Source organism: Botryllus schlosseri, chromosome 1 (assembly GCF_051294905.1).
Source record: "Botryllus schlosseri isolate E-star chromosome 1, Bs_hap1, whole genome shotgun sequence".
In the NCBI taxonomy this organism is placed as follows: Eukaryota; Metazoa; Chordata; class Ascidiacea; order Stolidobranchia; family Styelidae; genus Botryllus; species Botryllus schlosseri.
In genome coordinates this window covers 26,841,568-26,867,279 of record NC_137236.1, presented here as the reverse complement: position 1 = coordinate 26,867,279, position 25,712 = coordinate 26,841,568, and the positions used below count along the sequence as shown (strand labels likewise).

The following is a 25,712-nucleotide window of genomic DNA, read 5'->3' as shown; positions in this document are numbered from 1 at the left end:
AGTTCGTCGTCTTTTTAGGTATCTTAGGATAAGTAGGATCTTTGGGTGAAGGAAGACACGTCTTAAAAAGACATTTTTGCCTATCAGCGAAGTCCATGCAGCATAGTGCATAGTATCCAGCATAGTATGGATATCATATGCAGCGTAGTCTGTGCTTACATTTACACCACTTTTCTGCGTCATCAATCATCATTAAGGACTTCGACAACACTTACCAGTGAATTCAATTTGATGTAAGCATCTGATGACTGCCACGCATAACCGGCTGATTCTTCCGATACCAACAGCATTCAAAACTTCAATTTATGAACTACAACTCGAGCCCGATAAGATCACACAAAGTCTAGAGTCATTGTTAAGCTTTACATTTGTATTCAATGATGATTGATTCTTTCTGAAACGAGGAATTCGTTCGCCACTTGAATCAGCGCCTACGCATTCTTTGCTTTCCCTCGATGAAATTAGTGCATGCAGGATACAGCGGTTTTGTTCACAATAAATCGGTAATGCTTTAGAAGCTTTTGTGAGGCAGCTGTTGTTTGTTCATCAAGTATTTCGTAACTCAACATGCCCTGAATTAAGCTTAACTCATTATCTGACAACAACCAACAATGCGCTTTCAGAATCACCGCCGCTAGCAAACTCATTGAACACCTAATCAGCAAGCGGCTGCTGTCATGATCATTGAAGCATAGTCGATTGGCCAATCAATAACAGTGTTGGTTTCGTGATGACTAGTCTTCTCGCCGTTTTATGGTTGGTGGCACGCCCATTCTTCGGCAGCTACTTAAAACGCTTTGCTCGAAATCTTAACAACTTTTCGGTGAGCTTGTTGTTTTTCATCAATAATCTATAGAATGAGACATTAAAATGATATATTTCTGAGATTTCCTAATTTTGGACAGACCTAATAGTCATGGATATATTCGGAGTATGTGTCTACGAGACAGGACGTCACACACATCCTCCTAAAGTCATAATGTAAAAAGATAGTACACATCAAAAACCTTCGATCCCGCGTTACTATTTTTAGACCAGAGTTAAATCAATAACATTAATTCAATTCAATGACAATTATAATTACAATTACATTTATATTTACAATCCCATTCAAACATGTAATTGATTCGGTAGAGAAGTGCTCTTTGACAACCGTAGCGACGTAATTTGCAACTTAGCAACAATCTCAAGCTATTCATGTGTCATTCATGATACGTAGAATACCCTTTAGTTAAAAAACACTCGATCGTGTTCGAACTATTCCTAATCATGAACCTAGAAACACCGAAAAGTTCTTCAAGCAAAAGCTTGAGCGACTGGCAACGACTAACAGCGAATAGGCTGCAAGACGGTCAATGAAAGGTAATCAAACGAATACTCAGAGCTGAGTAAGGCAAATGAAAGATGATTGGTAAGGCGTCGGCAATAAGGATGATACCGATAACTAGGGCTGGGCAAATTCGAGTACCTGAGTGATTCGATTCTGAATCACGTAATATGCTTCGAGTCGAGTCGAATATTCGAGTATCACTCATTATGACGTCATAACAGAATGTAATATGTCTAAGTTCAAATAAGTACCTCTTATGCCAACACAAAGAACACGATGCCTGTTAGCGATACGATACTTGATATTTTTCGACCATGCCGATTTCATTGAACTTTGTGACAATGTTGTGGGATAATCATGACTTCGCAAATGTGATATTTCTAGTAACGTTCGTGGCGTTGTACAAGTATTTTATACCCTGTTTTGTATGCTGCGGTACGGCAAATCAAGGTTTCATGTCTGCCAAAGTGAAAAATAGTATTGAAGCTATAATTTTTGTTGATAAATTAACTTTCAGTGGCGAAGAGCGTATAATTTCAGTACTCGAAAAATTCGTCTTTTACTACTCGACTCGAATCATGAAAATAAATACTCGATTCAGATTCGAGTACTCGAATCATTGTGCCCAGCCCTACCGATAAGGTGTGTAAAATTAAAATAAATGCAAAAGAAAATAAGTTCCTGATAACTACGAATTATAAAATTTTGGTTCGCATTTATATTTTCACTTGCTCAAAAATTATTAGATTGCATTTGATGAACATTAGGGCGGCGAAAGTTTATGGCCCGAGTAAATTTGGCTCAGATTGGAGGTAAGATTAGGATAACATCTCTACAAATGCGAGATAAATTTTGATGAAGCCTTTGTTGAAAACTTGAATTTACTTTTGCGATTGTTGCAGAAAGCCTCAGTAGTGGTCAGAGATTTGATAAAAATAGACCATGGTGTTGTAAATGGTTCAGCACATGCTTCAGAAAACTCTATCTGCTGTTCATCCATTTAATCCATTTAATAAAGGCGTAGTTTATTTTTATCCGTGATGTTTTTGTGGCATATACACCGACTCATGATGACCATACACTCGATCTGTGCATATGCATATCATGAGTGCATTATGTGCATATGCCGCTGGACAAGGAAGTTACAGATATAGCCTTGTACGACATTGTAAGTCTTGCATCAGCTCTCCATGCTATCCCAGTATAGCATATGAGCGCCAAACAATGAAGTCATGGATGCCAGTGTTACTAATCAGGCATTTTGGTTTGACACGGCCGGGGGTTGAATCGACGACCTACCGATTAAAAAGTCGGATGCTTGACCAATACGCTATGTCTTGTCGGCGAAATGCAATGACATAATCATGCCTCATACTTCGAAAAGGCCACTTGACTCGAATTATGACTTGACTTGGCTTGAATTGGCTTGGCTTGGCTCGGCTCTCGGCTCGGTTCAGCTCGGTTCAGCTCGGCTCGACTCGACTCGACTCGACTTGATTTGACTCAAGCCACCTCCAAATATCCAGTGGCTTGACTCGAGTCACTTTTAAAAACCGATTGCCTTCACTTGACTCAAGTCAAAATGTACAATGATGACTTGTGACTCGACGTTAGTGACTTGATACCAACACTGGATTTGGCCAAGCTACGCACCGCTCGGGATAGTGACCAAGCTGTAACATCCCATACATTTTGGTGTCTATGGGTCGGTGTGAATAAAAAAAAAGTTAACAATATTTCCTAATCTCCATTATTTTGAATCATTACGCGGTAATAATATTTTATTTGCACTTTGAATCTAATTTCGTAATTGCCTAATAGTAACACATCAACCCAGAAGCTTAGTACTAATCACGTAATGCATTGCTTTCAATATATAAATTATTAAAAATTATTACACCGCGCAACCGTTCAGAGCTAGATTTCATTCTCCTCGTCAACACGTTAATTATTAGGTTATCGGAAATATCAGACATGTATTAGACAATTCGAAAGAACGGGGTTTCAAGTTTGAAACGGAGGAGATTCTGTCCTCAAAAGCCACCTTCTGGCTACTCCACTGTTAGCAGCGATAGCTTTGAGCGAGCAATGGCTGCAAAAACGTCATTCAACAGAACACCGGCATCTAAATTCGCCCAAAACCACGACACGTGTTTCTAGTTGTTGGGCAGCTAATATTTTTTCATATTTGTAACTAGAACTAGAACTGGAACTGCTGAATTTTCAAAATCCGCAACTAGAACTACAACTACCTAATTTTCAAAATACGTAGCTAGAACTACAACTACAACTACTCAATTTTCGCATAATGACGATGGTTGCCATACTGACCTGATTAGATAGCTATGACCTTTGATATATTACTAGTCCCGTGATAATTTCATAGTTTGTTACGTCCGTAGGATGACAAAGTCACCGTTCCGAGTCGCAAGTCCTTCTCTGATGTCAACGTTTGACCCGACTCAACTCGGGTCGTTTTTATTCACTCACACAGTCAATCATCTGAAATCGAGTAATTTTACGAAAGGTTGCATGCACCGAGCGAGGTAGTGTAATGGTTGTGCGTCCGGCTTCTCGATCGGTAGGTCGTGGGTTCGATCCCCGGCCGGGTCAGACCAAAGACTCGGAAACTGGTATCCGCGGCTATCCTGCTAGGCGCTCAGCAATCACGGATAGCATGGAGGAGAAAAAAACGGGAGTGCAGACTAGATGACCTTACTATAAACGCCGTATCGCATCTAATCGTCAAAGCATCTCGATGGTGCAGGCGAAAAAGAATACCATATCTCTCTCTCTCTCTCAAACCAAATCACAATTTTCTCTCACAAATCCTCAACGATCGATGTTTTATCATCATGAACTAGAAATGTGACGAAATAGCTGGTCTTCTACCGCACGGTAGCTTTTAAGAGGACTGGCAAGTCAAAAAGTTGCAGAAAAATCAAAATTTATTTCTGGTTGTAAATAAGGAGTCACATCTGCCACACCATGCCCATATTTCACCAAAACAATAATTAAAAACAGCAACATTTTATTTCTATTTTCCTTTGATAATGGGGGGAGGGGTCAAGTTCCAACCAAAAGATCGCATGCTCCGTCCGATAACTTCATAAAATATATGGTTTGACCATTAGAACATATATATATTATCTCCGGGTAAAAATTTGTTAGATTGTTGTCAGTTGTCATTCAAGCATACTGGCAATCATTCTCATCATTACATGGGTAACACTTGTTCATTGACTTGATACTTTGCAGATGGACAGTCAAACATGTCCTATGCTAAATATTTTTTACATACGTCAACCATGCTAAGAGTTACGGAACTTCATAGCAAACTTACAGCAAATTTATGACATAAATTTGAATCTTTAATTTTGAAACGAAATTTCTCCGAGATGGGTATCACATAATCCTTCAAATTTTAGCCTAGCATAGCGCTTTCGTAATACTTCCTAAAGAAGGCGTTATATCGGAAAAAGGCTTTAAAATTTCGAGAGTTTGCAGTCCCTGTGTCGGTGTATTTTCTGTCATTCAAATCCTCAATATGCCACCATATGCAGAGTAGAACCATAGCGTAGCGACATCTAGCGACTGTGAAAATCTCATGGGGATTGGGGTAGCCATCCGCAAGTTAGGTTTTTTACTTGAGTGCCATTTAAAGTGATGTGATAGTGTAGTTTGTTGAGATTTCAGTGATTTTTATAGTAGTTTTGGGTTGAACTTTAAGTTCTTAAATCTAAAAAAGATGTGTGGCACGTGAATATATTGTCGAATACTTGAAATTCCAAAATGCCGTCGGGGCCACGTGTTTGAGACCTCTGATTTAGTTTAAGCATTCCTTCGAATGCCCGTCTACATATCGGAAGACAACATTTGTCGAATTATTTTATTTTCGTTTGAATCGGGGTCGCGTCGGAAGAAGATTGTCGACCCATGCCATAGAACACCTACACTAAACATTTATTTCTGTTCGTTGAAGGACCTAGGTAACACCGTTATATTTATTATCGTAATTAGACGAGCGTTTAAGTTTAAATAATCGAGTTTGGAGTATAGAAATTGTTTTGAAGACTCTTCTCAACGATCGATATTAGAAAAATCAACCAAGATTCGTGAGCCCTTGTAATCACTCTTCCGAGTAACTTGATCTCCACGCCATTATTTTTCTGTTGAATGAACCACGCTTTACTTTCGTCACATTTTCCTATGTGAAGCTCTTGTATCCAATCGAATATGAATAAAATCTCAAACCTGACCGTTCTACAGGGGCTTCTTAATCACTAATGGCCCACCAACCCATCCTAAACTATCGGATTGATCAGTAGCAAGAGTCAAGTCGGAAAATTCTAACAAATGTTTCACAATGAACAAGCTCTATATTCAGAGAAAGTATATCCGCAGTTTCTGAGTCTCTCGACAGCGTTGGTTAATCAACATATAGGCCATGCGGGGATCGCTATACGATCAATTTAAACATTTTTTCGGCATAGGCGCGATTTACACTCCGTGGTTTCTTGTTTTCTGGAACTCATCCAGCCGATTACGAAAGATCGATGTGTAAATAATTCGAGGTCATCGGTTTTGCAATGATAAACCAACAACGAATATGAGATACATATAGGAGGAATGATGGCTATGCTCACATTCTCAAATCCGAAACGACATTTTCTTGTACGTTGTACGTTGAAGAGAACGGGAGCAGACATCTAAGATTTTCCTATAGACAATTACTGAACTCCGATCTTATAGATACTTATCTGTCGATTTAGGTAAATCCAACTCCATGAAGTTAAACTGGCGATAACACAGCAAAGATGAAGGCAAACGCCTGGGGAAGACGGAATAAGTACGAAATTTTATGTAGTCAATTCAAAAACCATACTAAAGGAGCTTACGGAAACACTCACAAGATATACGGAGTACAAAAAATACCTCCAGAACTGGCACTAGGTATAATTAAAGTCATCTACAAGAAAGGTATGACAGGGAAACAATGACAAGCCAATTACATTACTAAATTCGGACTACAAGATACTAAACAAGATAATCTCAAACAGACTAAAAACAACCTAAAGCATATAACACACAGCCATCAATACGTCAATTTGCCAAACAACATGTGCCAGTTGAACCTAATTATAAGGAAGATCGGGGCAGACTTGCGAGAATACTAAAAAGGAGTGATCGTCTCGGGAGACGTTCAAAAAAGCATACGCCATGATCGACCACGAGTTTATGCAGGGAGCCCTCTAAGCAGCAGTAGCTTAAAAAGATATCAACAGGGAGAGGATAAAGTCTCGATTGGTGGTAGAACTGCAAAATACATTCTAATCAAATCTGGACTAAAACAAGGAGACCCGCTGTCTATGTACCTCTTCCCAATCACAACGGAATCACTCCTACAATGTATAAACAGCGACATCAATTGGTACAAGCTAACAGGACGCAAGGACAAAATAACAACCCCCTCATATGCGGACGCTTTCTCTATAACACTCGGAGACGAAAAAGAATACAAAAAGACAATTGACATAATAAACAAATTCGGCAAGGCAAGTACCATGAAAAGAAACAAGGAAAATCAATGGGAGTACGTTTCGGCGAAGGGAGCCTGCCGAACACCAGCAAGGGTGCTAAAATGGGCCAAGGAGAAAACAATCCTTGGAACAAAATAAGTCTCCGAGAGCGGACTACATAACAACAATGGGAGAAAGCAATAAGAAAAGCGGACCGATTCATGAGCGAGGGAGGTATAGGGAAAATGAATCAGCCAAGTCATGAAAAAGAAGTGATAGTAAGAACGAATATACTGCCACTCTTTGTATACCGGCAGCAAAATCGAGATTCCTTGAAGACCTAGCAGCGAAGCTGAGAGAAAAAGTCAAATTCTTCCTTTGTGGCCTAGAAGGAAAAATTACATATAAGAGCCTGACATTGATTAAGACCCTAGGGGGGGGGATGGGGGGGGGATACTGTGGACATCTCAAGAATAAAAGATATCGCTTTCATAAAACCAGCAATCATGTAGGCTACCTAAAAAATGAAGGGAAAAGTGAATGGGATGAGTTGTAGCAAAGAATGGACCATCAGCTGACCCTTGTACTCTAGAGATATAAAAAGTTTCCCATCCCAAACAACAAGCCACACATATTACAGCCCATTCTATACATTGGGAAATGTCAATGAGGCAATCTAAGACATCGCAATTTCTAGTAACGTTCGTGGCGTTGTACAAGTATTTTATACCCTGTTTTGTATGCTGCGGTACGGCAAATCAAGGTTTCATGTCTGCCAAAGTGAAAAATAGTATTGAAGCTATAATTTTTGTTGATAAATTAACTTTCAGTGGCGAAGAGCGTATAATTTCAGTACTCGAAAAATTCGTCTTTTACTACTCGACTCGAATCATGAAAATAAATACTCGATTCAGATTCGAGTACTCGAATCATTGTGCCCAGCCCTACCGATAAGGTGTGTAAAATTAAAATAAATGCAAAAGAAAATAAGTTCCTGATAACTACGAATTATAAAATTTTGGTTCGCATTTATATTTTCACTTGCTCAAAAATTATTAGATTGCATTTGATGAACATTAGGGCGGCGAAAGTTTATGGCCCGAGTAAATTTGGCTCAGATTGGAGGTAAGATTAGGATAACATCTCTACAAATGCGAGATAAATTTTGATGAAGCCTTTGTTGAAAACTTGAATTTACTTTTGCGATTGTTGCAGAAAGCCTCAGTAGTGGTCAGAGATTTGATAAAAATAGACCATGGTGTTGTAAATGGTTCAGCACATGCTTCAGAAAACTCTATCTGCTGTTCATCCATTTAATCCATTTAATAAAGGCGTAGTTTATTTTTATCCGTGATGTTTTTGTGGCATATACACCGACTCATGATGACCATACACTCGATCTGTGCATATGCATATCATGAGTGCATTATGTGCATATGCCGCTGGACAAGGAAGTTACAGATATAGCCTTGTACGACATTGTAAGTCTTGCATCAGCTCTCCATGCTATCCCAGTATAGCATATGAGCGCCAAACAATGAAGTCATGGATGCCAGTGTTACTAATCAGGCATTTTGGTTTGACACGGCCGGGGGTTGAATCGACGACCTACCGATTAAAAAGTCGGATGCTTGACCAATACGCTATGTCTTGTCGGCGAAATGCAATGACATAATCATGCCTCATACTTCGAAAAGGCCACTTGACTCGAATTATGACTTGACTTGGCTTGAATTGGCTTGGCTTGGCTCGGCTCTCGGCTCGGTTCAGCTCGGTTCAGCTCGGCTCGACTCGACTCGACTCGACTTGATTTGACTCAAGCCACCTCCAAATATCCAGTGGCTTGACTCGAGTCACTTTTAAAAACCGATTGCCTTCACTTGACTCAAGTCAAAATGTACAATGATGACTTGTGACTCGACGTTAGTGACTTGATACCAACACTGGATTTGGCCAAGCTACGCACCGCTCGGGATAGTGACCAAGCTGTAACATCCCATACATTTTGGTGTCTATGGGTCGGTGTGAATAAAAAAAAAGTTAACAATATTTCCTAATCTCCATTATTTTGAATCATTACGCGGTAATAATATTTTATTTGCACTTTGAATCTAATTTCGTAATTGCCTAATAGTAACACATCAACCCAGAAGCTTAGTACTAATCACGTAATGCATTGCTTTCAATATATAAATTATTAAAAATTATTACACCGCGCAACCGTTCAGAGCTAGATTTCATTCTCCTCGTCAACACGTTAATTATTAGGTTATCGGAAATATCAGACATGTATTAGACAATTCGAAAGAACGGGGTTTCAAGTTTGAAACGGAGGAGATTCTGTCCTCAAAAGCCACCTTCTGGCTACTCCACTGTTAGCAGCGATAGCTTTGAGCGAGCAATGGCTGCAAAAACGTCATTCAACAGAACACCGGCATCTAAATTCGCCCAAAACCACGACACGTGTTTCTAGTTGTTGGGCAGCTAATATTTTTTCATATTTGTAACTAGAACTAGAACTGGAACTGCTGAATTTTCAAAATCCGCAACTAGAACTACAACTACCTAATTTTCAAAATACGTAGCTAGAACTACAACTACAACTACTCAATTTTCGCATAATGACGATGGTTGCCATACTGACCTGATTAGATAGCTATGACCTTTGATATATTACTAGTCCCGTGATAATTTCATAGTTTGTTACGTCCGTAGGATGACAAAGTCACCGTTCCGAGTCGCAAGTCCTTCTCTGATGTCAACGTTTGACCCGACTCAACTCGGGTCGTTTTTATTCACTCACACAGTCAATCATCTGAAATCGAGTAATTTTACGAAAGGTTGCATGCACCGAGCGAGGTAGTGTAATGGTTGTGCGTCCGGCTTCTCGATCGGTAGGTCGTGGGTTCGATCCCCGGCCGGGTCAGACCAAAGACTCGGAAACTGGTATCCGCGGCTATCCTGCTAGGCGCTCAGCAATCACGGATAGCATGGAGGAGAAAAAAAACGGGAGTGCAGACTAGATGACCTTACTATAAACGCCGTATCGCATCTAATCGTCAAAGCATCTCGATGGTGCAGGCGAAAAAGAATACCATATCTCTCTCTCTCTCTCAAACCAAATCACAATTTTCTCTCACAAATCCTCAACGATCGATGTTTTATCATCATGAACTAGAAATGTGACGAAATAGCTGGTCTTCTACCGCACGGTAGCTTTTAAGAGGACTGGCAAGTCAAAAAGTTGCAGAAAAATCAAAATTTATTTCTGGTTGTAAATAAGGAGTCACATCTGCCACACCATGCCCATATTTCACCAAAACAATAATTAAAAACAGCAACATTTTATTTCTATTTTCCTTTGATAATGGGGGGAGGGGTCAAGTTCCAACCAAAAGATCGCATGCTCCGTCCGATAACTTCATAAAATATATGGTTTGACCATTAGAACATATATATATATTATCTCCGGGTTCAAATTTGTTAGATTGTTGTCAGTTGTCATTCAAGCATACTGGCAATCATTCTCATCATTACATCGGTAACACTTGTTGACTTGATACTTTGCAAATGGACAGTCAAACATGTCCTATGCTAAATATTTTTTACATACGTCAACCATGCTAAGAGTTACGGAACTTTATAGCAAACTTACAGCAATTTTATGATACAAATTTGAATTATAAATTTTGAAACAAAATTTCTCCGAGAAAGGTATCACATATTCCTTCAAATTTTAGCATAGCACAGCACTTTCGTAATACTTCCTAAAGAAGGTGTTATATCGTAAAAAGGCTTTCAAATTTTGAGAGTTTGCAGTCCCTGTGTCGGTGTATTTTCTGTCCTTCAAATCCTCAATATGCCACCATATGCAGAGTAGAACCAATGTTTTTGTATGTAGCATAGCGACATCTAGCGACTGTGAAAATCTCATGGAGATTGGGGTAGCCATCCGCAAGTTAGGTTTTTGACTTGAGTCCCCTTTAAAGTGATGTGATAGTGTAGTTTGTCGAGATTTCAGTGATTTTTATAGTAGTTTTAGGTTGAACTTGAAGTTCTTAAATCTAGAAAATATATGTGGCACATAAATATATTGTCGAATACTTGAAATTCCAAAATGCCGTCGGGGCCGCGTGTTTGAGACCTCTGATTTAGTTTAAGCATTCCTTCGAATGCTCTTCTACATATCGGAAGACAACATTTGTCGAATTATTTTATTTTCGTTTGAATCGGGGTCGCGTCGAGAGAAGATTGTCGAATGTCGACCCATGCCATGGAACACCCACACTAAACATTTATTTCTGTTCGTTGAAGGATCTAGCTAACACCATTATATTTATTATCGTAATTAGACAAGCGTTTAAGTTTGAATAATCGACTTTGAAGTATAGAAATTGTTTTGAAGACTCAATGATCGATATTAGAAAAATCAACCAAGATTCGTGAGCTCTCGTAATCACTATTCCGAGTAACTTGATCTCCACGCCATTATTTTTGTTGAATGAACCTCGATGTTTTACTATCTTCACATTTTCCTATGTGAAGCTCTTGTATCCAATCGAATATGAATAAAACCTCAAACCTGACCGTTCTACAGGGGCTTCTTAATCACTAATGGCCCACCAACCCATCCTAAACTATCGGAATGATTAGTAGCAAGAGTCAAGTCGGAAAAATCTAGAAAATGTTTCACAATGAACAAGCTCTATATTCAGAGAAAGTATATCCGCAGTATCTCGGGGAAGCGAGTGGCGCAGTTGGTTACGCAGTGCAGTCACGACACCAGTGGAGGTGGGTTCGAATCCCGGTTCTGACCAACTTCTACGTGTCGGAGGTTTCTCTGGGCTCCTCATCGCCGATCCTGCTACTACGGTAGTGCGTTGAAAAGCCCAGACCGAAAGTGAGCCGTGCTACAAGGCGGTAGCTGAGACAACGCTGGGGGCGCGTGCTAGTGAGGGTGACTGAAGATTGACTGGGAGAAGAGAATGAAAGCCGTCCCCAAGATTACGATAAGCGCCACTGTGTTGTACCAATAATAATAATATTAATAATCCGCAGTATCTGAGTCTCTCGACAACGTTGGTTAATCAACATATAGGCCATTCGGGAAACTTTTTTTCGGCATAGGCGCAATTTACACTCTGTGGTTTCTTGTTTTCTGGAACTGATCCAGCCGATGACGAAAGATCGATGTGTAAATAATTCGAGGTCATCGGTTTTGCAATGATAAACCAACAACAAATATGAGATACATATAGGAGGAATGATTCTCAAATCCGAAACGACATTTTCTTGTACGTTATACGTAGAAGAGAAGAACGGAAGCAGACATCCAAGATATTCCTATATAGACAATTTCTGACCTCTGATCTTATAGATGCTATATATCGATTTAGGTAAATCCAACTCCTTGAAGTTAAACTGGCGATAACCCAGCAAAGATTAAGGCAAACGCCTGGGGAAGACGGAATAAGTGCGGAATTTTATGTACTCAATTCAAAAACCATACTAAAGGAGCTTACGGAAACACTCAGCAAGATATACGGAGTACAAAAAATACCTCCAGAACTGGCACGAGGTATAATTAAAGTCATCTACAAAAAAGGTATGACAGGGAAAAAAATGACAAGCCAATTACATTACTAAATTCGGACTACAAGATACTAAACAAGATAATCTCAAACAGACTAAAAACAACCTAAAGCATATAACACACAGCCATCAATACGTCAATTTGCCAGACAACATGTGCCAGTTGAACCTAATTATAAGGAAGATCGGGGCAGACTGGCGAGAATACTAAAAAGGAGTGATAGTCTCAGGAGACGTTCAAAAAAGCATACGCCATGATCAACCACGAGTTTATGCAGGGAGCCCTCGAAGCAGCAGTACCTTAAAAAGATATCAAAAGGGAGAGGAAAAAGTCTCGATTGGTGGTAGAACTGCAAAATACATTCTAATCAAATCTGGACTAAAACAAGGAGACCCGCTGTCTATGTTCCTCTTCCCAATCACAACGGAATCACTCCTACAATGTATAAACAGCGACATCAATTGGTACAAGCTAACAGGACACAAGGACAAAATAACAACGCCCTCATATGCGGACGCTATCTCTAAACACTCGGAGACGAAAAGGAATACAAAAAGACAATTGACATAAGAAACAAATTCGGCAAGGCAAGTACCATGAAAAGTAACAAGGAAAAAACAATGGGAGTACGTTTCGGAGATGGGAGCCTGCCAAACACCAGCAAGGGTGCTAAAATGGGCCACGGAGAAAACAATCCCTGGAAACAAAATAAGTCTCCGAGAGCAGACTACATAAAAACAATGGGAGGAAGCAATAAGAAAAGCGGACCAAATCATGAGCGAGGTAGATAAAATGAATCTGCCAAGACATGAAAAAGTAGTGATAGTAAGAACGAATATACTGCCTCTCTTCGTATACCAAGCGGCAACATCGGGATTCGTTAAACACCTAGCAGCAAAGCTGAGAGAAAAAGTCAAATCCTTCCTTTTTGGCCTAGAAAGAAAAATGACATATAGGAGCCTGACATTGAGTAAAACCCTAAGGGGGTTGGATACTGTGGACGTCTCAAGAAAAACAGATATCGCTTTCATCAAACCAGCAATCATGTAGGCTACCTAAAAAATGAAGGGAAAGTGAATGGGATGAGTTGCAAAGAATAGACCATCAAACAGCTGGCCCTTGTACTCTAGAGATATAAAAAGTGCCACATCCAAAACAACAAGCCACACACATTACAACCACCCTACACTGGGAAAATGTCAATGAGGCAATGATAGACATCGAAATCAGTACAGAAGATCTTGCCCCAAAACAGAAAAGATGTATACAAAGGTATGCTGAACAGACAACTGAAAAGAGAAATATCAGAAATGAAAGGAACAAACTGGGGAAATATCAACCACAGAACCCAAACACAACAGCAAAGGGAAATAAATTGGGATATCGCGCAGGGGATACTACCCAACAACGACAGAATGACGACATGATTGGCAGTAAAAACGAGAGATTGCGAAATATGTGGGATAAGACTAGAAGCACATGCGCACCTATTCACAGAATGAGGATAACGAAGCTGGCCCTGGATAAGATCCTGAACTCATGGCAAAAAGCAACACGAATAAAAATTGGAGCACAAGTCCTTCAGCAGATCATACGAATGGACCCAGAAGAGAGGATAACACATGACCAGCAAACAGCTCTTATTAAGATCATGACCAATTGGATCCTCGGCTCAGTAATACTTGAATTAAAATAATACAAAGGGAAGAGGACGAAGAAGACGCAGAAAAAATCCTCGGCGAATCCCAAAAGATCTCAGATGAGCAAACATAAAAGAAAACAAATTAGGGGCAATGAAGAAAATGAGCAAAAGTTAAGATGCGTAACCCCTGACGCACCTCTTATACCCACGAAAGGGTGATCCAAGGCCGGCTTGGGACGCAATAAATACTCAAATGTTCAGACAATTCTTTGACAAACATTTCACTACTTTGGCCTCGGTATATTCGCACTTCACTCGTTCTGCCTCATCAAATGGGTTGTCACTTCCGCTTGTATCTGAATCAGTGGTTCTCAACCTGGGGGTGCGCCCCCCTTGGGAGCGTGAAAGCATCTGAAGGGGAGGCGGGAAGAAGCGGTCAACTGAAATTTTTTTCGCGCTGTGCGTGGTTTACCTCCAATTCACCCGTGTTTCTCTATATATAGACCGAATTTCATATTTTTGAATTCTCTCATCAACATTCATAACCTTCCATGCCGTCAAACAATCTGTTGGGGTTGGTAGCATCCAGTGTTGAGATGACTCGAGTCAGACTCGAGTCAACTTTTTCACATGACTTGACTTGACTCGAGTCACTTTACCAAAATGACTTGACTTGATTTGACTCGGCGCTTCAGAAATGTGGATTGACTCGTGACTCAGAGCGAAATTCACGAGTCAATTTCAAGTCATCAAGTAAACGGTGTCGATCAATTCTCTGTGTCTTGTGTAGGCCTATGTCCGGATATTGTACGTGTGATCTCCGCTTTATAAGAGAAACCAGTCTTTCACTGATTGTACGTTTCCCTGGTCCTACATTGTTGCATCGCAAATAAATTGACCGCGAACGAAATTATCACAGCTTACGTAGGAGTAGTAGATTAATCTAATAGCACCGTATCTCTTTCTTAGACGGCTCAGTACTTACATTGCACAGCGCTCACCTTTATCAACCCTCTTGTATCAACGAATATAGTTAATGCTTTTATATTCTCACGGATGTTCAGATGAATGGGTAGTGTATTGTAATAAGATATCAATTTGTTTCGACTACTCGAGGATTCGTGTTCAATCCTCAATTTGGATGATAATAACAGACTGTATAGCGTGTAGCTAGCAGATACTCGCATATTTTATTTTCAGTTCTACGTGTTGGTGAGTGATACAACGCATTTTTGCATGTATTTAACTATATATCCGTTATTTGATTCAAGATAAATAGCCAATGAATCTGTCTTTCACGCAGCTAGCAAAATGTAATGACTTTGAATCAGCACTGATACTTTGGAAATTCAATTTGACTTGAATTGTGACTTGACTAGTGACTTGACTTGACTTGACTCGACTTGACTCGAGTCACCTCCAAAAAACGAGTGACTTGACTTGACTCGAGTCACCTTCGAAAATCGATTGACTTGACTTGACTCGAGTCAAAATGTGCAATGGCTCGAGATGACTCCTGACTCGAAGGTAGTGACTTGATCCCAACACTGGTAGCATCCCAGTTGGATTTTGTGATATGACGATAAGGGGGCGCTAAATTTTTCACTGTCGTAAAGGCGGACGTGTCTAGAATAAAATTGAGAACCACTGATCTAAATCGTCCTCCCAGAATAGTTTCTATTAACTTGGTGCCTTTAACTGGAACCCTACCAGTACACTTCAGAAATTTGCCTGATCATCTATTTAAAAAACGTTATCTGAAATATTTATTAGATAAGTTTTAATTTCATGCCGGTATTTCAATTATTGTCTTGTATTGTAAAGTACCGTGTAAACTGCGATCTATACTCAGTCCTGCACTGCAGTCCCAAAACTTTGATGTATATAGCTCGTTGTATCATGGTTGCTTTTTCCCCCAACATTTCTTGTAGTTTTGTATATTTATTTTCATTGTCACGCGCCGTTGATTGGAACGTGTATACTCTTGCAGGTGGCGACTGTGTACTAAGGCTCTGCGGCCTCTCGTCGTCATCCTGGTCCGTACCGGATTTTCACTGGTGAGACGAATATATAGCTGTTGATCCGCCTATTTTCGGGGTTCCAACCATCCCATATCGTATACGTCAGCTATATTGCGTGGTAATTGTCCGTAGGCTCATACAACATGCTTTTTGGAATGTATTTACACGATTCTGACATGATTTTATAACTTAAAAAAACATTTTGTTTTAAAAGGCGATTGTTTGAAACAATCATTTGTTTCAAATGCAGCCCTAACTGTGTAAAACACAGTAAAACTCTTACTGAAACCTTGACGTGTTTAGAAGATTTGTGAATTGGACAAATTTCTGACCACAACTTACATCACTGGAATAACGCTTTTGAAAAGGTAATTAGTGATTAGATGTTCCTTCCAGGTGCTTCATCATCTAATTATTGACCTTGGGCCCGTTCCTATTGGCAATTAACACCAGACAAACAGTATCGTCTACTCAGCATTGTATGTACGCTTAAGGGTATTGCTTTGCGGTGGTGAGTAGCATCGTAACGCTTGTGGTTACTTGCTTCGGATTTTATACTCAGATATAACTATATTCATATTTACCCTCCAGTTTACCCTATTATTTTCAACAAATATTGAACTTAAGCTTTTCGTTGCTGTATTACCAACGATATGAGGAGAAGAGGGGATAACACTGCTGAGGAAGCTTCAGACGATGACCACAGAGATGAAGATTCTAATGGTGTGTGGTTGAATGCTTGGGCTTGTTTCGGATGTAGGCTTAAAGGGCTTCAGTCTGAGCGATTTGGCTTGCGGAACTAAGTACAAAATATGTTCAAAAATTCATTTCAAAATGTAATTGAACACTATTTCGCGTTTTCTGTCACGCATGCTTATTCGCAAAAGTATATTGAATAGCCATGTCATCAAATTTACCGTCAGGCTAATTTATCGTTAATGCTTCATGTTTGCAAATGAAAAAGTGATATCGTAGCAAAGGACAACGCCCAGATATTTTGTGGATTGCTTAATGTTCACCGCCACCTGATCTTTGCAGCTGTCGTTCATTCATTCGTTTGGTATTTTGAAAATTACATTCACGTGAGTAAAATATGCAAAGGAAATTATTAATACCTGACCATTAAAATAAGATAGATGATCGTTCGTCGCAAATGCGACTCGGCAGCGGATCCATAATAGAAAAATAAAATAGATCTACTGGTCGGTTGTTCTCGTGTTTAAATTTCACCAGGAATGTTCTGTAGTAAATGTTTGTTGATACTTCGTGGTCTTCGTATATTCCATTACCGAGATTGCAAGAGGTCTACAGTCAATAATACGTCGCGAAAATCGGTAATATATGTTGTAAATTAGGGCGGCATGTCTAGCTTACGGACCGTAGATCAAGTGAAACCATCAGAAATCTTTCAACGCAGGCAAAAAACGTACCAATTTTGAATGGAGTTATTTGACAGGTTTTAAAAAAGTAAAGTGAGCCAGGACAAGGGCTCGCTAAAATATGCATGGGATGACTTCTTGCATGAATATTGTTGTGAGCATTCGAACAACACAGTGAATTTTCTTGAAGCTTCGCATCTCCAAACAACACAGTGAATTTTCTTGAAGCTTCGCATCTCCACTGATGTGTAGTCCAATAAAGGATTGAATTGCTATAGGTCTCACAATCAGCGGTATCAGTATTATACTCTATACTCAGCACCAAGACAGATCTGGTCAATCAACGTTTTTTCGTTCGCATTGTAGGATGTTGATCATAGCCTTAAGCGTTTACTCATTCCATTGCAGACACGGGAAGGACTCCATCCAACAGGCCTGACAATGAACCAATTCAGTCGAGCGTAATGCACGATCGCGTCACATGGTTTGAGCGGGTGATATTTCCCGACCTGCTTGACGGTGAGATACATACTGAAAGTCAAAGTCATTGTCAACTCTGTCAAACTGTTAATATTTTTGACAACCTAAAATTCACTTTTTCTAATATTATATTTTTTCGAGAATTTTCCATACTCTTCTAACATCAGATGTTATCAGACTTGTATAAATCGGCTAAGCATTCTCACTTTAGATCATGATGTGGACGGAATGGTGTGATTTCATGATCGTTTAGTATTGGAATCTGAATATAGTGAATGACATATTGATATTGTGATGTAAATATTAACTTCGCTTGTTTGCAAATCTGCCGAATAGTTTTCAATATAGATTAATAAGTTAGTTGTCGATTTTAGTGAATTTCTATGCACATGTAGAATGAAAAATTGCAACTGCACGCAATATAAAGCGTAAAAGCGTTGTTGCAAAGTCAGCTGCGTAAAATATTTGGGCCACGCCCCCCTCATTGTTTAGACTTGAACTACATAGGATGATATTTTGTAGCATACAAAGATGTAAATTCCTCGTATCATTCGGCTCAGGTGTAGATAACTTCGACTTTTCCGCACCTATTCCCATGAGGTGGGGCGGCCTCGCGGGAGCCGCAATTTTCAACGTCTGGTATATGGCGATGGGCCGTCGGGACTGTCAAGAATCAGCAGAAGGCCTAGAAGGAGAGAACGCGGAAAGATTTGTGCGCCGTTGCGAGGCGATTGTTTTTAAGACGGCCCCACTAATATACATTCTAGTATTCATGGCCGCGAAGTTGTTTTTGCATTTCTTCTATAACAATGATGATGATGATGATGATCATGATGATGGTGATGATGAATAAAAGTACTTACTGTATTATATAAGGACTATAATGTTTTCCATGACCATTATATATACTACGTGAGTACCCAAATAAATGAATATCTAATGGACCGAGTACCAATTGAACATACATTGATACAGTTAAATGCAAAGTAGGGGACAAGAGTTGGTCTTTATGCTCAAACAAAACTACGTACTTCCTTCCCCATTCTACCGAAGCGTTAATTGTTCGTCGTCATATTTGCGAATTGTGAGATATTTTCCGTGACATTCCGAAACCTTTCATGCCCTAAAAACATTGATGAGTGAAAATGTGCTTGAAGAAATATGACTCCATTTGTTCGCGGTATAGGTTACGTCTATCAGTAGCAGCATAATAAGTAGGGCCTTTTGCTACAGTTGCCTTTTCCTAACATTTATACTCGCGATTTCAGTGCAGAGATAGTATGCCTGCGGGATGTTCTGCTGCTACAATTTCAACTTATATACGCAAGATATATCTGAAGAAATCAGTGATGGCACAGAACGCCACAAGGGCCCTCCGCGATGCGAAGTTCCCAGTACACAATTTACCAGGAGTATATGACATCGAGATGGGCCATGACGACTCTTCGTCAGTATGCTATATATGGAATCGAAGCACGGCCATGAATAGCAAGGAGATTGAACACCCCTGGAGTAGGCTCAGTCCTACTATTTACGGAATCAGTGAGCTATGTGGTCAGAGGTGAACCAGTTTCAAGTAAATGTTAGAAGGGTGTACCACGACGAAAAAGGTTAAAGAGCACTCATGTAGACAACATTGTCAGAATGAAGCGACACGGTGTGTCATCAGCAGTATACTCACAACTTCAGTGTTGTCAGCCAACAACTGCTACTATTGAACGTTCTTTCTCCATTCTTGGCAAGCTATACTTAGTATACGGACAGACACTTTCTGCCCGAAAATGTAGGAAGGTATCTTTCGTTGTACAACTACTAATTTCATTTAATTCTACCATAGTGCGTGATGTTACTACTGGAATTCTTCATAGGTCCAGATTTTGGTAAAATTAAGTTTCATCATGAAAATAATTGTGTGGAAGTTTCAAGCCTAACTGCTACGTAGGGACGGACAGTTCCAAAATGAGGTCAAAATACTATCAAAATTGAGTTTTTTAATGTCGAAAAATGTCAAAATTTTATTTTTTTCAGGTCAAAATCTTCAGTTTTCTTGAGTTAAAAAATCGCCCTAATAATAAGTCACTAAATCAACTATCATGCATTGGCTTCGAACTGAAAAATCTTTTTTACCGAGTAGAGGTACTGCTGTTGAACTTCATATTACGAGTCGGTAGAGGTCGTAAAAGAAATTATCTTTGCCACTCAAATAGAAGTTAGTTGTCGCAGAAAGTTGAACTCTCAAGTAAGAGTGATTTACAAGACATGTCAAAATTACTGCAAGTGGGCGTTTCACATGAAGGCCGGTAAGTCCAACACATCTACCGTACCTGACGACTGACGGAAAATGTGCAACATTATAAATTGGTGCTATTACTGAAAACATTTATCGTTGACCTGATACAATGGTATTGGTTACTAATCACCATTGGTTATATCTGCCACTTGTTTAGTCATTCGTGAAATTAATGAAACGAACCGAATTACTATTATGGTTTATCAAATCCAAAAGTGTTAGCTGTTGCGGTAATGAGTCGTTTCGACTAAATACTGTTCGAGCAGTGGTGGAACTATAGTTCAAAATATGACCACTTGACTAACTGTGGAACTAGATGTTGCGTAATTGCTCTCGTACTCCGAGTAACCAATACTTCTGTATTGACGACCACTGGTTATAGGTAATCTTCCACTAATTGGTCGCGGCAGGCAATCCGAAGTTTCTGTATTAGCGCTGAACGCCATTCATGGCATATACGCATACTGTATGCGGTACAGTCTACGTAGCAAGAAATATTAGGATACTTGGCGTTCCAGGTATGTTTGCCAGCAAGCTTGACAGAATATAACGCATAAAAGGCCTACTCAAGAGAACCCTCCACAGTGTCAAGCATCCCAGAAGAAAGTGGACATCAAATCCTTTGACCTTCGTTACCATATTGAGCGGATGCTTATCAACTCGCGATAAAAGATCGAATAAACAAACACAAAATTCACTGAGGCATCGCATAATTTCAGGCCGTGTATTGAATATTCTGTTAACATGTTTTCAAGTCACTACATGAACGCACGTTACAATTTCACACGGTTACTTAGCCTTAGAAACCATCAGAACGACCATTATAGATAACAACCTATAGAAAATAATACAAGCATGGGAGATTCACGTACAAACTCATTGTCGAATGCAATGACAACTCTTTTGGCTCATTTCAAACGAATATAACCATCCATTTCCACCTCATCTTCGACAATTGCGATAGTCGCAGACTTGACACAATTCAAACGAAACAGTCTTTTCGGGAGTTCCCACATGATCCACTCGATTCAGGAATATCGACGGTCTGGTCGTTGATCACACGCGGGAAAATTGCCAATTAACCTTCTCCGTGATCATGATAGTGACGATGCCCACAGAGATCACAAGGGCGTACAGATTATTTACGGACACGCTCTCGACACCGCCCACGAAGCAGTTGTAGCAAGCATTCAACGCCACTCTGGTTACAATTAGATCCATGATTAGCATGCTGAGCAGCAGAAGTGTACCACCTGGAATCGTTGACGAAAATATGTATTTTTAGGAAACATTACTAGATATGATACAATGTCATGTAGATAGAGGTGTTCAACAACTACGTAATGAGGCTGACCTACTTGCCCTGCTTATGCGATTATGTTATAGGTCCAATTCCACTTCTACTTGAATATTTTTAGGCACAGGTTTTTACCATTCACTGTGATTTTTAAAAGTATAAGAATTTTAATTATTGAAATGTTCATTAGAACGAAGTGAAATAGTACGTGTCTTTTACTATTTATTCCAAGATTCTACACTGATTCTACACGTCAGTAGTGTCAGTAGCCATTCACTCGCGGGGATACAACTTTCAACTTGAAAAGTATCACAGTCAACTCCGATTAACTGCTACAAATATGCCCTCGATCCCTACTTCCTTTTCTACTTCTATTTGAGAGGTTTGATGTGTCTTGAAAATGGCTTCTTTTACTCGTAATCGAATCGAGTAGAAACCAATTGCACTACGTCTACTTTTACTTTGGGTAGCCAATAAAAAATTAACCTCCGAGTCTCCGTGTAGGTATCGATGTCTTGACGCGCATCGCATGCATCTCGTAATTCCCCACCATGCTAATATTCATGCGAAATTATGAACTTTATATAGAGCTGTCTACTCACGCGATGGACAACAAGATCTTCTGGGTCTCCTACGTGCTGCACGAAAGGACTTCTCAGTCGATTCACCGTCGTTAAAGCCATCTATAGAGTATAACCGATGAAATCGAGCCAGCAGTAGTAGACGAAACCATAAAAGAAAAGAGGTTTCATCAATCGCGCATTCTATCCCGCGAAGACACGTATTATCATAATTACATAACCATTGAAAGAGTGAGCACTGAGCATGCTTGGCAATGGCTGGACAATTGTTCCATACGCGAGATAGGACGGACCTTATTTGATCCGGTCACAACGAATCGGGTACTCGAATAAAAGTCAACTGTAGAATCAACTGTAGTAAATATTGTCACCATCGGTGCCCTCATACTTTGACTCGCCGTATCGCGGCATGCACACATTAAGCACAAGCTTGCGAACATCCATCGGAACCACAATTCTGTAATGAAACTGCTATATGCTATGAATCATCACGTTCGGGAAGAAAGAGTGATATTTAATGGGTTAGTCTGGAATGAGACTACTTGTGGTAGCAAAAGAGACATATTTAACCTGTTAAGTCGTTCTTAGAGTAGCTTCGCCATAGTGAGTGGTACCCGAATAATTGAATTGAAGTTTAATACTAGACTGGATCGAATCTGCCCGGTAATCAATTCCGCACAGCCCGACTATAATGGAATTGACGCATTGCATTTCTGTGATAGATACTGAACCTTATATGGTCCGATAAAGAAGATGAATCTTTGCCCTCAGACAGAGTAATAGTGCGGTAAAAATACAAATGAAATGCAAAATATTTACATAGTCTGGTCAATTGGTCAGTGGTCAAGGCTTGTAGCAGTAGGCTAAAGCAAAATCACTCAAATATGAGGTGTTAAATGCCATTTTCAATTCTGGAGATTTACTTTGATCGAACTTATTATCCGCGTGATAAAGCTGCCGAGTAGCCTATACTCCGTCAATTTCAAGACATCCTTTCAAACAAGTGAAATCAGTGTATAGAAGACTGAAAAATGCACATTGCACATACCAAAAGGTCGCAGTCGAGATCATTATATTTGTTTAAACTCAAACTTACCGATGTCGAGATCTGGCGGCCGCACGGGTTGCCAAATCTCCTCTAAGGATTGTCGATTATATATACGACGAGCTTCCCTTACTTTCTGCACCCTGCACCGCACACAAACACTCATCGCAAGACCGTATTTGAAATACACACTGAAAAATATAGGCTAATAGCATTTCGTTAACGTTACACATCGTACAACCTAGACGACGCCCGCAACACTATCAAATCTGAATAAATTTTGCTGACAACAAACGATACATAATCTAGTACTGCGAGAGTTTCACACTTCCTAAAAAGCCAGACATTCGCTACGGGTAACGGCAAATACACTCAATAAGTCTGCAACGAACATGCGGGTCATTAATTGCAAATAATTACTGGAATGCCGACACCAAGGATTCCAGACTCGACGTACGCACTTTGCTCTCAACCACTACCTCTTCACGTTCGAAAATATAGAGGCGCGGGTTTCGTTTGTGCAGGCTAGACTCTTCTGATGGATAATTATCATAGATAGGCAAAACAGTCACTCATTTGCGGCACGAATTACATAAAAACGCATCGCGGGATAATACGGGCTGATTATACGTACGACCAAGGAAAAGTCTTGCTGTAGCACTTACATATAGTCATCTAGCATTGTTCACAGTTAAAACACATGCAGATTGTACTGAATAAATGCTAGTGAGCGCTTGAGACTATCTGACGCCGATACCACATATCGACTTTGCAATATAGAGTAAACCGACATCCGCCACGTCATGGCCGTCATTCGGCATTATATCCTCTTCGTTTACGTTTTGTTCAATGTATATGCCGCTTAGGTATATATATGTTCTAGGACAAGGGCACCCCACAATTCTGGAGTTTGTCGCAGGGGGTCACCGGTGATCAAGACGCACTCTCAACCAATACATCTGATTTGTTGTGATAACCTCGTCTTCGCGATCATTTGGTTTCAGTCAACTAGACGCGATTAATAGTGGAATTGTGACTCTTGAGTGTGTGTTGCAGATTAGCGTTCAGGCTTCCCTGGCCAACAATGTTGACAACTACTCCTTCGAACAAATGGGCGAGTGGTTGAAAGAATGTACTGCAAGTTGCTTCTTCTCCTTTTTGCGTTTCTGTCGAGTATGGCATTATTACGAGAACCATCACAGAAAAAAGATGCATTGCAGAAATTTTTGCGGCAAAGCAAATGTCAAAATACAATTTAGGAAATGTTTGTCCAAACTAATTTCTCTTCACTTCACAAAGCAGCTCTTCGCACAACAGTAGTGAAGTTGAGCATTCTCATTGCGCACAGGAGTAGAAGACCCCAAACTGAATCGAATCCGATTACGGTAGATCGTCATAAGGCAGTCAGTCATGATCTCGGGATAAAGAATCACTTGCAGAACAATTGAGCTAGAAGTAGTGGTACCGATGGATCAAAAATTGCAAAATGACCTCTGGCCCCCAAACCTTCGGCCGAGAATAGCATATCTTTTGCTGTCTCAACACTTCGATACAAGCTCTATCTATCGCGGATATTTGCATGAATATCCGCCTTTTCAAAAAAATATTTATAAACGTTTAAAGTTTGTTGCTCGAACGTGTCATCGGTCCCCACCCGGTGGGTCCAAAGGCACACGACCATGAGACCTATGAGACATACGCTTAAAAACTCAAATTTGTTACCTTGTTTCGTTGTGTACTATAAGCTAAGCTACAGCAAGCCAATGAATAATGTTTCGTCACGACCTTCAAGAATAAAATAGATTATTTCAACCAAAATGTTGGCATAAAATGATGTTTTGATTTACGCCTAAACTTACAAAATTAATGCCACATACATATTACCCGCAAATCGACATTTTGACTTGCAAATATCTCGTAACAGCGGTAAAACACCACAGGTTACTATGATTTACAGCAGAGGTCTCAAACTCAAATATGCTTGCGGGCCAGTTTTCCAGTTTTGACGACGCCGCGGGCCGCATCATTTATAGGGGTATTCTATGTCTTTCCAAGTAGGCATTATTTGGCGGGAATGAATTGTCCTATTGAAAGTGAACCGATCCAGCAGGACTGACAGTAAACACACATTGTCAAAATGTGATTTACTCTTGTATCAATTTAGGCCTGACACGAAAAGAACCATCACATCTATAACTATTTGAATAGAATTGTTGTTGTACTCCACTCAACGATTAAACATAATATATATTAATGATAAGTAGACACCATAGGGACGGACAAACGTATGATGCCATCATAAAAGCTATCGGGTTATAATTTTGCAGCTACTAAGAATATTTTTAATTTAACAGATTGATAACATAGACTGATCAGATATCAAAACATTTTTAGGTTGAGCATTGTAATTCCAATCCAGGATTCGGATATACTTCTGATAAGTAGGCTATTAATATCTTCAAGGAGCAGAAAAAAATATAAATATAATATAAATCTATTGATGAATGTGTGCTAGTGATTGAAATGTCGGAACAC

General features: G+C 39.8%; 1 protein-coding gene across 1 annotated transcript in view; it reads left to right on the top strand.

The window, feature by feature from the left end:
• Positions 1-18,974, top strand: part of LOC145438882 (uncharacterized) — a 48,583-nt gene extending 29,609 nt beyond the window's left edge. The window contains exons 2-3 of the mRNA XM_080316268.1: positions 17,893-18,003; positions 18,525-18,974. Of these exons, the coding sequence (XP_080172394.1) occupies positions 17,893-18,003; positions 18,525-18,817 (404 nt within the window). The 3' untranslated portion in view covers positions 18,818-18,974. The remainder of the gene's footprint in view (positions 1-17,892; positions 18,004-18,524) is intronic.
• Positions 18,975-25,712: the final 6,738 nt, after the last annotated feature.